At 37.1% G+C, this 13,858-nt stretch overlaps 1 protein-coding gene across 1 annotated transcript in view; it reads left to right on the plus strand.

Annotated features, from left to right (window-relative positions):
- CFAP54 (cilia and flagella associated protein 54) overlaps positions 1-13,858 on the plus strand; it is a 125,849-nt gene that overhangs the window by 15,439 nt on the left and 96,552 nt on the right. The window contains 9 exon segments of the mRNA XM_075720768.1: positions 1,466-1,524; positions 2,855-2,998; positions 3,425-3,538; positions 3,638-3,739; positions 9,165-9,363; positions 10,425-10,520; positions 11,652-11,764; positions 11,881-12,055; positions 12,692-12,777. Of these exon segments, the coding sequence (XP_075576883.1) occupies positions 1,466-1,524; positions 2,855-2,998; positions 3,425-3,538; positions 3,638-3,739; positions 9,165-9,363; positions 10,425-10,520; positions 11,652-11,764; positions 11,881-12,055; positions 12,692-12,777 (1,088 nt within the window).

Consider the following 13,858-nt stretch of genomic DNA (forward strand, 5'->3'; position numbering starts at 1 on the left):
CTTGTGCACCTGGCAGAGCATGGGAAGCTGAAAAGTCCTTGACTAGCATAAGCAGTACTCAGCAACAACTAAAAACATCAGCATGTTATCAGCATTCTTCTCCTACTAAATCCAAAACACAGCACTATGCTAGCTACTAGGAAGAAAATTAACTCTATCCCAGCCGAAACCAGGACAATTACGAAAAAAGATGAGAAAAAAATGGAACTTCCATGAACTAGATACACAGAGAATGGTGTATCCAGATTTTTATTTCAAGAATAACAACAGTATATTTTTGCTTTGAAAGGCAATGTTATTTAGTCAAGAGTCAAAAGACTATTTTAAGTCATTCTACTATGGTCAATTGTTGCAATATAAGTTGAGAAGATAACGTGGTTTTAATTTAATTTTGGAAAATTTACTTTCTTTGAGCTATAATTGGTCAAAATTCTTATCTTTTTGTTTTGCTGGGATTGCCGTTGCCCTCAGGCCCTACTTCTGAGGTGTGGTTTTTGTTTGTCTGTTGCTATGGGAGAAGAATTAAAATTAAAATATACTCACCTGCCACTCTTAGGTCCCACTGCCTGTGTGTGGGACAGGTCTCTATACCAAGCCTAGCCAATAATCTGATTAGAAGTAAATGTTAGGCAATAACTCAGATCTTTCCCAGTTCCTGAGCATTTTTCCGCAATTTCTGGCAATAGATTTTGTGCCTCCATTACAAATTTGACTGACAAAAAAAAAATCTTGCTAATGCTTGCTCAATTCTTGCTTATTGGGATAATAACACCCTTCTAGCTATGACAGTTGACATTATGATGCCTCCCACTGCTACAGGTGTCCCTTTCTGAACATTCATACAGACAGAAGGATAGACTTTCCCCCCCTTCCCCCAGAACTGCAATGTCTTTTATACTTCTAGGGCTGGTTTTTGAAAAGCAATTTTGTGACATAGCCTAAATTAAGTAAATTTTTGACAGGATTTTATTTGTAAGTCACTTTGATGCTTTTGAGAATTCTATTCACAATCAATTTTCTTCATTTCACTTATCAAACTTGATATCACATAATAGTGGTGTTGTCTGCTAGGACAGTGCCATGACAGAATAAAAAAAATCACATAAGGTAAGGTCTGTGAGGAGAGGTAATATTAGAGAGGCTGGCATTTGGGGATAAAAATAAGATTTTTTTTCTCTCTATCAGTTATTTAATAAAAATTTGGTATAGTGCATTTTTAAGATTTCATTCTTTTATGATACTACTTCATTGTGTAGGTATTTTTGAAGCTAATGTCACCCAAGAATTTAATGGCTTCATCTTCTCTAATTTAAAAGTAGTTATAGAAAAGTTACTAGTTTATTTTTCAGCCTCTGGAAATAACAACCCAGATATTAAGAAAAAGTTTCAGTTGGTTAGCATAACAAATTTCATGTAGGATTATAGAACTTACCTGTTTTTTACTTATTTTATTTTCTTTTTGCAGGTACTATTCATATTTACACCATATGCAGGCATTTGATGATGAGAGGTCAGTCTGCTAAGGTATGGCAAAATAAATAGAAACATTTAATTTACAGAAGATTAGAAAATGCACCTGTATTTTGCATAACGCTATACCCTGACATATCTATTTCATTGTCATTGCCAATAGCAGCAATTTGTCATGAGGAAATAAAATGTCTAGATTGCTGAACAGTCAATTTCGAAGCCCTCATGCCTTTATGACTCTGCTCCTTCCTCAGTTGTGGAATGGAGCCCAGCATGTCTTGCTGGTCTTTGAGCTGGGGTATGTTAGACTGTTTCAGAGGGCTCTAGGTGCTTTTTTGGGGCAACTATCAGAACCTAACAATTGGTCTTTTGTTTTGTAAAATGTGGAAATGTACTGACACCTGGTGGCTACGTTTTTAGTTGTAAATACTTAATAAAAATAACCTAGCCTTTCCCCCTGCCTTTTTAACTATGAATGTAATTTTTGCTGGTCTTAGCTTTACTTTTTTCTCCTAAAACTTGACCAGAGTCTGGCTCAGCCTAGGTGCAGTATATTTTCTTATCTGTTGGTTATATTAATCTTTCATTGAGCAGCAAAATTTTTTTTTCTCTTTGAACATCTTTTACTGAAATCAGAAGTGATTTAGCACCTCCTTTAATGTATTCAGGCTTTTACTATACAGTAAACAGAAGACTTGATCATAGGCGTTTCAGATTCTTTTAGTTCAGACAAAAAGAAAATCTCTATATTGACTTAATTTAGAACTAAGTTTGTGCATATTTTGTGTACCTCAGGGAACAGCTGACCCAAAGAAAATACAAGGGAAAGATAATGTTCAATCAATTTAGTAGGACTAATTGTTAAAATTAGACTCCTGCAATGACTATGTTGGCCCTAAAGTTAAGAGCTGATAGTGTAGTTCCATGGTTGTAAATTAATCTAAGTGCAGGCTGTCACCAAAGAAGGCAGACTCCATTGCATCCCAAATAAGCTTGCTGATCTAGCTGAAAGCTAACACAGAAAAAAATAATCACTAGAGCTGACACAAAGGAGAGGGAGAACTCTCAAGATAAGAGCAGATGAGAGAGAAGGGCAGGACTTCTGTCTGGTGGCAAGTCTATAGCGAACTGGAGTGGTTAAGGTAGCTTGGAGACTAAAATACAATGCTTGACCACAGTTTCAGATGGGAAAAAAACAATAATATGCAGGAGGAATGCTTTGTAGTCAATAAAACATGTTAAAAATTAATACAATTTCTGTGATTTTTTTTTTTTCCCCTTTTAATTTGTCCTACCAGGTGAGGATAGATCTTTGTATGAGTCCTTTCATATATTTATATAGTTCAAAATGCATTCAGTTTAAAACTGGATTTCTTCAATACAGGTCCTGGAATACTTACTGTGGGCCAGTATATGTATGGAATCATCCATTCCACTCTTATCTGTCCATTACTTGACTTGGAGAGCCACCCTATATTCTGCAGTTTCTCAGTGTTATTTTGATTGTCAAGCCGGCATTCATGGAGAGGTATCCTGATTTACCATATATAGCATTTCAGATGCAATCAAATGGGAAATAAATATTTATTTAAATAGTCCTGCTTATTATCAGATCATATGTATTTAGAGTTCTGCCCATATTCCAAAATTTAACTGCAAAATGGAGGTGTGTTTCTACATGTAAATGAGTAATCAGTTCAACGTTAAATGCAATAGTACTTTGTAATATAATCATAGTCATCGACTTCTAGCATTAAGTATTGGCCAGCCCCCATGCATGCAGGTATTTTGCAAAGGTTTTCCTTTCCTTTTCAATTGTTGTTCATGACCTGGCTTTCATTGCAGCTCTTTGCAGTTGTCTGAATTCAAGAATGATATGATTCTAAAATTAACTACCAACATACAGAACATGAAAACAGAGTATAATTTTTTTTTTTTTTAATACTTTGGACAGATATTTGCTCGCCGTGGTCTGATTAAAATTGATGAACTGAAGCAATTAGAAAATATCAGTTCTTCTCTGGAAAATTCAGGGGCAAAAAAGATTTTCAGAGAGGCCACTCTAAAGGTATCATTCTGCAACTCGTTATAAACAGGTAGAGTAGTTACAATGTCTATGAACAGAACACATAACACCATTATTTACTTACTTTTTTCTTTGTGTCAGATGTCAGTAATGATTTTCAAGAGAGCAGTATATGAATCCAGAAGAAAGCCAAAAAGCTACTTTCGACCTAAGTTAAGAGTTAGCCTGAAAGAAGCACAAAATGTAAGTCTAACATTTTGTGTAATCCTTCTCTTTTTGTTTACTATTTGCATGTGGTAAATATGTGATACAATTCTGCTTAATACACATGGTGCTATTCATAAGAAGAAAGTTTTACTCTTTCAGTTTCATAGCTAACAATTTATTATTAAAAATCAGAAAAACTTGAAAGAGGGAATATGTAGTAATTACTACTTTAGAAAATACTGATTTTTCTAGTATTTTTTTCCTTTAGCAATTATATTAGCAATAAAAATAAGAGAAATCTTGTTCAAATTTGTACCAAGTGTATGGAAGTCCTGAGTTTGCCCTGCAGTGTTAAATGACTGTGAAGATAAAGGGGTACTTTGAAAAAAGCTACTGTGTTTTTAAATATTTTGTACTTTCATTGGAGAACTCTTGTAAGTCTTGAGAGGTTGTTTCTGAAGGCCACTTACTTTTCTGCAAGGTACCATGAATTAGAGAAAAACAGAGTTAAATCCAGCTGGCAACCAGTCACAAGTGGTGTTCCCCAGGGCTCAGTTTTGGGGCCAGCCTTAGTTAATATCTTTATCAATGATCTGGATGAGGGGATTGAGTGCACCCTCAGTAAGTTTGCAGATGACACCAAGTTGGGTGGGAGTGTCGATCTGCTCAAGGGTAGGGTGGCCCTGCAGGGGGACCTGGACAGGCTGGATCGATGGGCCGAGGCGAACTGTATGAGGTTTAACAAGGCTAAGTGCCGGGTCCTGCACTTGGGTCACAACAACCCCATGCAACGCTACAGGCTTGGGGAAGAGTGGCTGGAAAGCTGCCTGGCCGAAAAGGACCTGGGGGTGTTGGTCAACAGTCGGCTGAACATGAGCCAGCAGTGTGCCCAGGTGGTCAAGAAGGCCAACAGTATCCTGGCTTGTGTCAGGAATAGTGTGGCCAGCAGGAGCAGGGAGGTGATTGTTCCCCTGTACTCGGTGCTGGTGAGGCCACACCTGGAATACTGTGTCCAGTTTTGGGCCCCTCAATGCAAGAAAGACATTGAGGTGCTGGAGCGTGTCCAGAGAAAGGCAACAAGGCTGGTGAAGGGTCTGGAGCACAGGCCTTATGAGGAGCGGCTGAGGGAACTGGGGTTGTTTAGCCTAGAGAAGAGGAGGCTGAGGGGAGACCTTATCACTCTCTACAACTACCTGAAAGGAGGTTGTAGTGAGGTGGGTGTTGGTCTCTTCTCCCATGTAATTAGCGATAGGACGAGAGGAAATGGGCTCATGCTGCGCCAGGGGAGGTTTAGGTTGGAAATTAGGAAAAATTTCTTTACTGAAAGGGTAGTCAAGCATTGGAACAGGCTGCCCAGAGAGGTGGTGGAGTCCCCATCCCTGGAAGTGATCAAAAAACGGGTAGATGTGTCACTTTGGGACATGGTTTAGTCTAGTCTACCCTTGATTGGTTTAGTGTGGACTTGGTAGTGTAGGTTAATGGTTGGACTGGATGATCTTAAAGGTCTTTTCCAACCTAAACGTTTCTATGATTCTATGAGTCTATCTTCTTTGCCACAGTTTATCTGATGCTAGAAGAGATTCAAACATTTAGAGCTGAACGAATAGGTTAAATCTGGATTTTTTCATGTGTAATTATTTAATTTATTGATAAAATACTTTGGGATAAGCTGTACTGCAGTAGGTACAGTAAAAGCCAAAGAATTTGAAATAAGAATGATGTATTTTCTGTCTTAAATAATTGTTTAATACTGATGTCATTTTTATTTATTTCTTTGCCATTAGTCTGTGTTATGTTGGATTTTTTTAAAGAAAATTGGCTGTATTAGAAAGACTTATCAGAAGCAACTGATATTGCTCAGTTGATACTGCTTATGGTTAATAGTAAAATTATAATGAAGTTATACCAATATGTTACGGATGTGATCGGATTGTATTGAATGCTTCTGTTACGTAAGCTATTCATCAAAGCTTTTTAAAAGATTATCTGATACTTCAGTTTCAAATTATTGACTTGAATTGTAATTAATATTAAACAGCTGTGTGGTCAGTACAATTGATCTGTTCCAAACCTCACTTACTGGAAATTTCCCATTATCCAAGACAGGGCCCAATCTCAACATGTTCAAGTATGTGTGGTTGGCAATGTAATGGTATCGGTCAAGCTTCTCAAGGTCAGTTGATTCTGGAAGACTCAAGTACTTCTGAGTGATGATCATCTAAAAGTCTTGCTGAACAATTAGGATATTAGGAACTCAGCATACTTTCAAATAGGGTGTTTGCTCATCAGGCACCCATCATGTTACTAAGAGCCTATGTCCGTCACATAGCAGGAATCTCATATATCTAATCTCCAGTAGCCTGAAAAATCTTCAGTAATTGATTTTGTTCTGCAGTGTCTGACTCTCTGATGAAGCTGAATGGTTGGACTGGATGATCTTAAAGGTCTTTTCCACCCTAAACGATTCCATGATTCTATGAATGCCAGAAGTTAACAACATATTGTTAGAAATTACACTGTTCATAAGTCCTCCGCCAAAAGTCTTTTGCTTCTAAAATGTGCTACAACAGTTTTCATTACCTTATTTAATGGGGAATAGTATTGAATTTTCATATTTGTTTCTACATGCCTTTGTAGTTTTACAAGATTTGTTGAACAATGTAAAATCTGAAAGCACTGTTTTAATAATTATTTCAGACTATTTTGTAGGTTTATTAAGTGTCAAGTAAATGCGAAAATATGGGACATTTATTTTTGCCTAATGTTTTGACTTTCAAAACAATTTCCTTTTTTTAATTATAGAGCATGTACAATGTAGTATAACAGGTAGAACAGTTACATTTGGAGCTCAGTCCAGCATGTTACAGAGCACATTATGCTTGGACTAGTAAAGAATTGAAGCTCTTCCTTCTCTTCCAGTATGTATGCAGAGGAGTTTGTTTTTGTACTTAAATCACCCTAAAAAATGGAAACAAGCTAGTCTAATCTATTTAGTTGAAGTTAGCTTTCACTTTGAGGTTCTTTTGCATCAGTGCAATGTTTGTTTTCTAAACATGACTAAGACAATGCTTATGCAAAAATATTAGTAGTAGTAAATTACATGCCCATTCTGCTCTGCATTTTAATAGAGGTATTTAAACAAAACCTGCAGTTTTTGCTTAGCCTGTCCTGGAATATATCTGATGTATATTGTTTTCTGCTTGCATAGATCTGATTCCTAGATTAGGGTCATAAAGACAAATCCACAGTGTAGGGAAAAAGATATATTAAATACAATGACACAAAATATTAAAAAAAAAGTATAGTTTGTTTTGAAACTTTTTTAGTCTGTGAACATCATTATGAGGATTTATTAAAAAAAAATAAAATTTGTTTTGGAGTTATTTTGCTAGGAGAATATGCATCACAGAATCACAAAATGGTTGAGGTTGGAAGGGACCTCTGAAGGTCATCTGGTCCAAACGCTCTGCTCAAGCAGGGCCACAACAGAGCTGGTTGCCCAGCACCATGTCCAGTCGGCTTTTGAATATCTCCAAGGATGGAGACTCCACAACTCTCTGGGACACCTGTACCAGTACTCAGTCACCCTCAAAGTGAAAAAGTGTTTCGTGATGTTTAGAGGGAACCTCAGGTGTTTCAGTTTGTGCCCATTGCCTCTAGTCCTGTCACTGGACACCACACCTGGCTCTGTCTTCTTTGCACCCTCCTTTCAGGTATACATTGATGAGATCCCCGCTGAGCTTGAGAAAACTCCAGGCTGAACAGTTCCAGCTCTCTCAGCATTTCTTTATAGGGGAGATGCTCCAGTTCCTTAAACATCTTCGAGGCCCTTCGTTGGACTCTCTCCAGTATATCCGTGTCTCTCACTGGGGAGCCCAGAACTGGACACAGTACTCCAGGTGTGGCCTCACCTGTGGAGGGGAAGGATCCCCTCCCTTGACCTGCTGGCAATACTTTGCCTAATGCAGCCCAGGGTACTGTCAGCCTTTTTGGCTGCAAGGGCACATTGCTGGCTTATGTTCAACTTGGTGTCCACCAGGACCCCCAAGTCCTTTTCTGCCAAGGTGCTTTCCAGCTGGGTGGCCCCCCAGCATGTACTGGTGCATGGGTTTGTTCCTTCCCAGGTGCAGGACTTGCACTGCTTGTTGAATGTCATGAGGTTCCATTCAACCTGTCAAGGTCCCTCTGGATGGCAGCATGACTCTCTGGCATATCAGCCACTCCTCTCAGTTTTGTGTCATCTGCAAACTTGCCTGAGGGTTATGGAAGACAGTCTCAAAGGCCTTACTGAAGTTTAGGTAGAAGATACCCACTGCTCTCTCCTTGTCCACCAGGCGAGTAATTTCAACATAGAAGTTTATCAGGTTGGTTAAGCATGACTTCCCCTTCATGAATCCATGACGGCTCTGGATGGTTTTGTTGCCCTTCAAGTGCCTGGAAATGGTTTCCAGGATTAGCTGCTCCATCGGTATCCAATATTAACTATCTTTTGGTTTTACTTTTACTATACTCCCAGCAGAAATAGTCCCTCTTCTTTGGAAAAGACAGATAGTTATAGTATTGGTGAGGCTTACTCATTATGTAAGTTATTTGAAAACAAAACTAACCCATTAGCTTTAATATTCTAAATGCTGTCAACTATTGAACAGATCAGTTTTTTTTTTTTATCAGGTACACATCTGAGCTTGTCTGTAAGTATTAATTTGGAAGCTAAAATAAAGGATGTGGATTCAGCAAAGCGAGAAGGAAATTCCCAAATTTTTTGTCTAGTTAAATGTGCCTAGAAACTGATCTGAAGTGTTGTTATTTGGGAAAGTGCCAAATAAATAGAACTGAAATGTTTATGGATTATGAGCAACATAAAGTACTGTATCTCTGATGTACTTTATGTCTGGTAGTGGTTTGGTAACCATGTAAACAGAACACTGAAATAAAATTTTAAAATATTTTCTTATATAGATCTCCGATTTCTTATCTGTCAATAGTGCAAATATATTTTTGTGTGTTCTGTCTTGTATTTTTATGTTATGCTGTTTGAAATGTGCAAGTGAGAGAACATAACAGTGTTTTGCTTTCACTGCAGTGCTGAGTATCCTAATCTTTCTCTGATTTTCTGCAAACTGTGTAGAACTCAGATCCTTATGGGCAAGTCTGTATCATTATAAGGAGAGATCTGGGTGGCTTTAAACTACTGGCCTTTATACTCTCACTCCTGATTTCTATTGTATTGTTTTCTGAGTAAAATACCATGTAGCAGCGCATGTGGTTGCTATGAAATTATGGCACTTCTTAAGTACTGTACCCGCTTAGCATGAGGTTTTGCTGTGCCTTTGAAGCATGGAATTTATAACAACAATATATTTTACAGTATATTATTTTCTGTTTTAAACGTGAAAGAAATCTTGCTTTATTGTAACTTCGTTTAGATATTCCAAGGCTTACATTACCTTTTTTTACTTAGTTGCCATGGCCTCGCACTACTACTGAACGGCTGCTGACAGAAATGTTTGACGGTGCCGCAGCTCAATTCCTTGCCATCTTGGAAGCTCTGTCTGATAGTAGCAGGCACGTGTTGCGTCCTGCTCCATCTGTTCCTGATGAAATTGAAATTCGTGATGTCATTTCAGAGCTTTTTTTTGCAGGCCTGGAAATCCTCTCAGGTAACAGCATAAAGAAGCAAAAAGAGTGTTGGTGAGGAGCCCAGACTGCCATTTTATTAGTTTTTTGTTTACTATTTCATTTATAAGAATAACACCTGTGAAAGCAGGCAATCTTTCTTACCTTCATAAAATTTAAGCTAAAAATCTGGGCCAATCTCTGTTGTCTGTTTTATCAGTAAAAATCTACAGTAGTTTACGCATATCTTTTCTCAATAGGATGGAGTTCACTTTCTTCATAGTAGCCCGTATGGTGCTGTGCCTTGCATTTGTGGCTAAAACAGTATTTGTTGAGAACACACCAGTGTTTGGCTGTTGCTGAGCAGTGCTTCCACAGCACCAAGGCTGTATCTCCAACCCACCTCCCCACAAAGGCCAGTAGGCTGGGGGTGGGCAAGAGGTTGGGAGAGGACATAGCTGGGACATCTGACCTGAACTTACCAAATGGCTATTCCATACCATATGACATCATGCTCAGCAATAAAACCTGGGGCTAAGGGAGAGGATGGGAGCACATTAGCGGCTATGGTCTTTGTCTTCCCAAGTAACTGCTATGCATCCTGAGGCCCTGCTTTCCAGGAAGTCGCTGTGTATCTGCCTGTCTATGGGAAATAGTGAATAAATTCCATTTTTTGCTTTGCTTGCATACAGAGCTTTGGCTTTTCATATTAAACTGTCTTAATCTCAACCCATGAGCTTTTCCATCTTATTTTCTCCCCCTGTCCTGTTGAGGAGGGGGAGTGAGAGAGCAGCTGGGTGGGGGTCTGGAAGCCAGGAAAGGTCAACATACCATTGTGTTTGATGCATTTTTTTTTTTTTAAAATCACCCAAAGTTAGATTTAAAAACTTGAGAAAAACACTGGACTTGATGATTCCTTCCAAACCTTTTTTGCTGGGCTCTGGACTGAATATAGCCATAATTACAGAGATATTTTGTTAATAAAAGAAACTATAGAGACTAAATACACTTCAGAATCATATTTTCTTGATATGATTACTGGCTAATTGGAATCTAACAAGTCAAATACAATATAAACTGATTTAATGAATTGTCTATATTAAAGGTGGAGTGAGCAGTACTGGTGTTCAAGGAAGTAATTGCACTGATCATTTTGGTATAATTAATGCATCATCAACCCTTCTGCAGTTGATACTAAAAGGTAAACTAACTTCGAATTTTCAAAGGATTCTGTACCCAGTGATGCAAATGCTTGGTGAGCAGAATTCATTTTCATGTTAGTAGCAGTTCTATGCATAAATGGACTGCAAAATGCTGTCCTCTTTGTCAGAGATATGCTTGTTTATACATATAATGTTAAGGCATTCAAAAGGGATTATGTACAGATAGGTATCATTACAATTTTCTTAACACAAGTATTATTGAAATAGCATATAGTAATATAAGGACATTGTAATGACATACTGTTCAGCATAGCAGTTCATCTAGGTATGTTAATGCCCCTAAACAATCTTTCAAAGGCCAAATTCTGCAATGATGTCCTGGTACATTCTTATGGAAGAGAAGTGGGATGCAGTAACAGAGGGACTGTTGTAAGCTTGTTGACATTCTTGGACCAATCATTGTGCTGCTTTGGAAAATAACAGCTGTCTGTTACTAAGTTCATATCTCTAACACCTTTTAGCTGAGTGACCGTGTGCCCAAGTGATATGACAATGACTGTGACATATTCTTAGGACTGCAGAACACTGCTGAATATATTAGCTAAGACACTTGCTTAGAGTTCCAAGGACCAGGAAATCCCTTTTCTGCCTTACTGTGGTTTGGGTAAACTTGAAGATTGAGAAAATAGACTCCCTATGTGTACATGCACATTTTCTGATACAGTAATGAGAAATGCTCGCCTATCTTGCAAGAAGTGGTTCATGTTTCTACGCATTTTTTTTTACTAAATTTCTGGGAAGAAGGGTTTTTATGGGGTGGTCGCCAGATTTAAGCTCTTTCTGCAACAGAAAGGACTAGGTCCTTGAAATCCCCTACACAGGTATGTTAATATCAATAATAGTACAGCCCCTTTGGAACATAACAGGACATTGCAGATATGTTATTAAAGTAATATATAAGCATAGATATCACAGCAAAATAATAAAGCTATTGTATCTTGTAGAGCTATTAAAAATCCTTCAAGATTATGCTGAGTATTCAAAAACACGTGGAGTTTTATCTTTGTATTTATCAATACCCAAATTATTGCTGAAATTTAACTTCTGAATATATATATATATATAAATAAAACAGATAAAATGTCATAAAATTTTTGTCATCACTGCAGGAGAAAAGGGGGTGTCCGGAGATGCTGCTGTGAAATTTATAAAATTAGCTTTCAGCTATGAAGAATGGGATGTGTTTGATTCTGCTGTTGAATTTGGTGTTAATTTTCTTCAGGTAATCCAGATGCTATTTAGACATTCTTTATGTAGTCTTTTCCTATGAGGGTAAGGAAGAGTATTCAAAGTACATATTTTAAAGACAAATTTCTATTGCTTGCTTCTGTCAATTAGGCTCAAGATGACCCAACATGGAAGAAAGCTGAAATGGAACTCAAACTTCTTACACTGATGCAACCTTTACTATTTCCAAGCAAATTTAAACACGGTTTCTCTATTAGTGAAAATAATACCAAAGAAGCTAGGATGCCTCCTGGTTCTGAAAAGATGCAAACATTCAGAAGTGAGTGTTGTTCAGGCATAGCTGTGTTTGCATTTCAAATATTTTTGCAGAAAGAAATCTTGTTTATCATTTAAAAACTATTTAATATGGTGCATGCAGTATTCTATGACAAAAACTAGCAATTGAGATATTGCAATCTACTGAATATTGTCCAGTTTTCATTTGCCAAAACATGACTTCGTACCATTTCCCTTGAGTGTGAAATAGCATGTATGTTTAACATACATCATGTTATACACAAAGATGTAAAATGAATGGATGTTTTCAGACAGGTTTTCAGGAGAAAAGTGAAACAGACATGTTTGGCTTTCTTTTGTCCTTATACTCTATTTATGTAAAATTTCTCGGCATTGAAGGAAGAAAAACTTATTAAAGCAACTGTAATCTCATTGTATAACATTCCAAAAACCTGCAAATATCTTGAAAACTTTCCATTCCCAAAAATAGCAATGCTCAGTTGTCACAGAAAGTGAATAAACTTGGGAATATCTGTCTCCTTTATATTTACTATTTCTTAGAGTATTTTATCTACTGGCATAAATTGGTAAGTCAATTCACTCAGATGTTTTTAAACATAGGTTTGTAACTAGAAATAATGTCTTGCCTTTCCTTTTCTTCCTTTTTTATAAACATTGAATATAGAGGGTTCCTTAAAGCACGGAGAGCCTTCTCATGATCTTATGCTTTTGGCAACAACAGTGTTTTCCTGTGTCTCCACATCAAAGCAGGTATAATAAAATCAGAGATATTTCTTCTGAATTAATCACTGTAATGAGTGCATAGAATTTAAGACCAAAGGAATCAGTTGCATGATTAACAAGCTACAAAAATGAAATAGCAAAAATGAAAAAATATACCCATAAGATGAGATCAATTTGTGGTTTAAAAAAATAGTATTTGTTTCATTTTTTTATTTTCTTGGTGCTGTGTACTCAGGCTACTTTAAAAATGTTTAATGGATATTAAATCCATTTGGAATATCATAGAGCTAATTGCATGTTTCAGCTAATCAAGCAGAGATCAAATTTCTGATACTAGATTTAAGTGGGAAAATATGCTCAGCTATAGAAAACATTTCTGCAATATTTATAGAAATGGGAACAGTGACCCTAAGGAATGATAATGCCTTTATAGCAGCAGTATGCCTGCAATTTAAGGTAAATTCTCACTGCAAAGAAACAAACAAGCAGCAAAACCAAACAAAACAGGGTGGGACTTTTTGTGCTGAAGTCTGTACTACAGAATATTCCCATTATATATCTAATGGTTTATTTCCAGAATAACCAGTTTTAGCTTACTTGCTCAAACTGAGATTTCCCTGAATGTGCTACTGTGAGGGGAAAAAAATTACAGTGCAATGTTTCCACTAGCATTTAAACTAAAATATTTTGTGATCCAAAAGATTAATGAAAAATTTTCCTTAGAAGAAATGTGTTCTGCTAACATGGCATATGTTTTAACTGTAAAATTAATTTTACTTATCATTTGAATATTTCCCCAGTTTAAGTATAACTGGGACACACACTTTTTAGCTTTAGTGTAATATTTTCAGTCAAAATATCCTGCCTGTGAGGTAGTTATACCTTTAGATAGCATGATTTGTCATTTTTTTTACATGACCACTATAGTATGGAGGCAGGTTACCTGTATTTAAACTCTTCTGGTTCTTACACAGTTTCCCACAAGTGTCCTCGGTACCTAATCTGTCTGGGGAAGACAGACAAACTCTCCTCTGATTAATAGTGAAATCACTGATGGTGAATTGATATAGCTGAGCCAGTCTAACAGCTTGCTGCCACAAATGAGTAG

This window comes from Pelecanus crispus, chromosome 1 (genome assembly GCF_030463565.1).
Source record: "Pelecanus crispus isolate bPelCri1 chromosome 1, bPelCri1.pri, whole genome shotgun sequence".
NCBI lineage: Eukaryota > Metazoa > Chordata > Aves > Pelecaniformes > Pelecanidae > Pelecanus > Pelecanus crispus.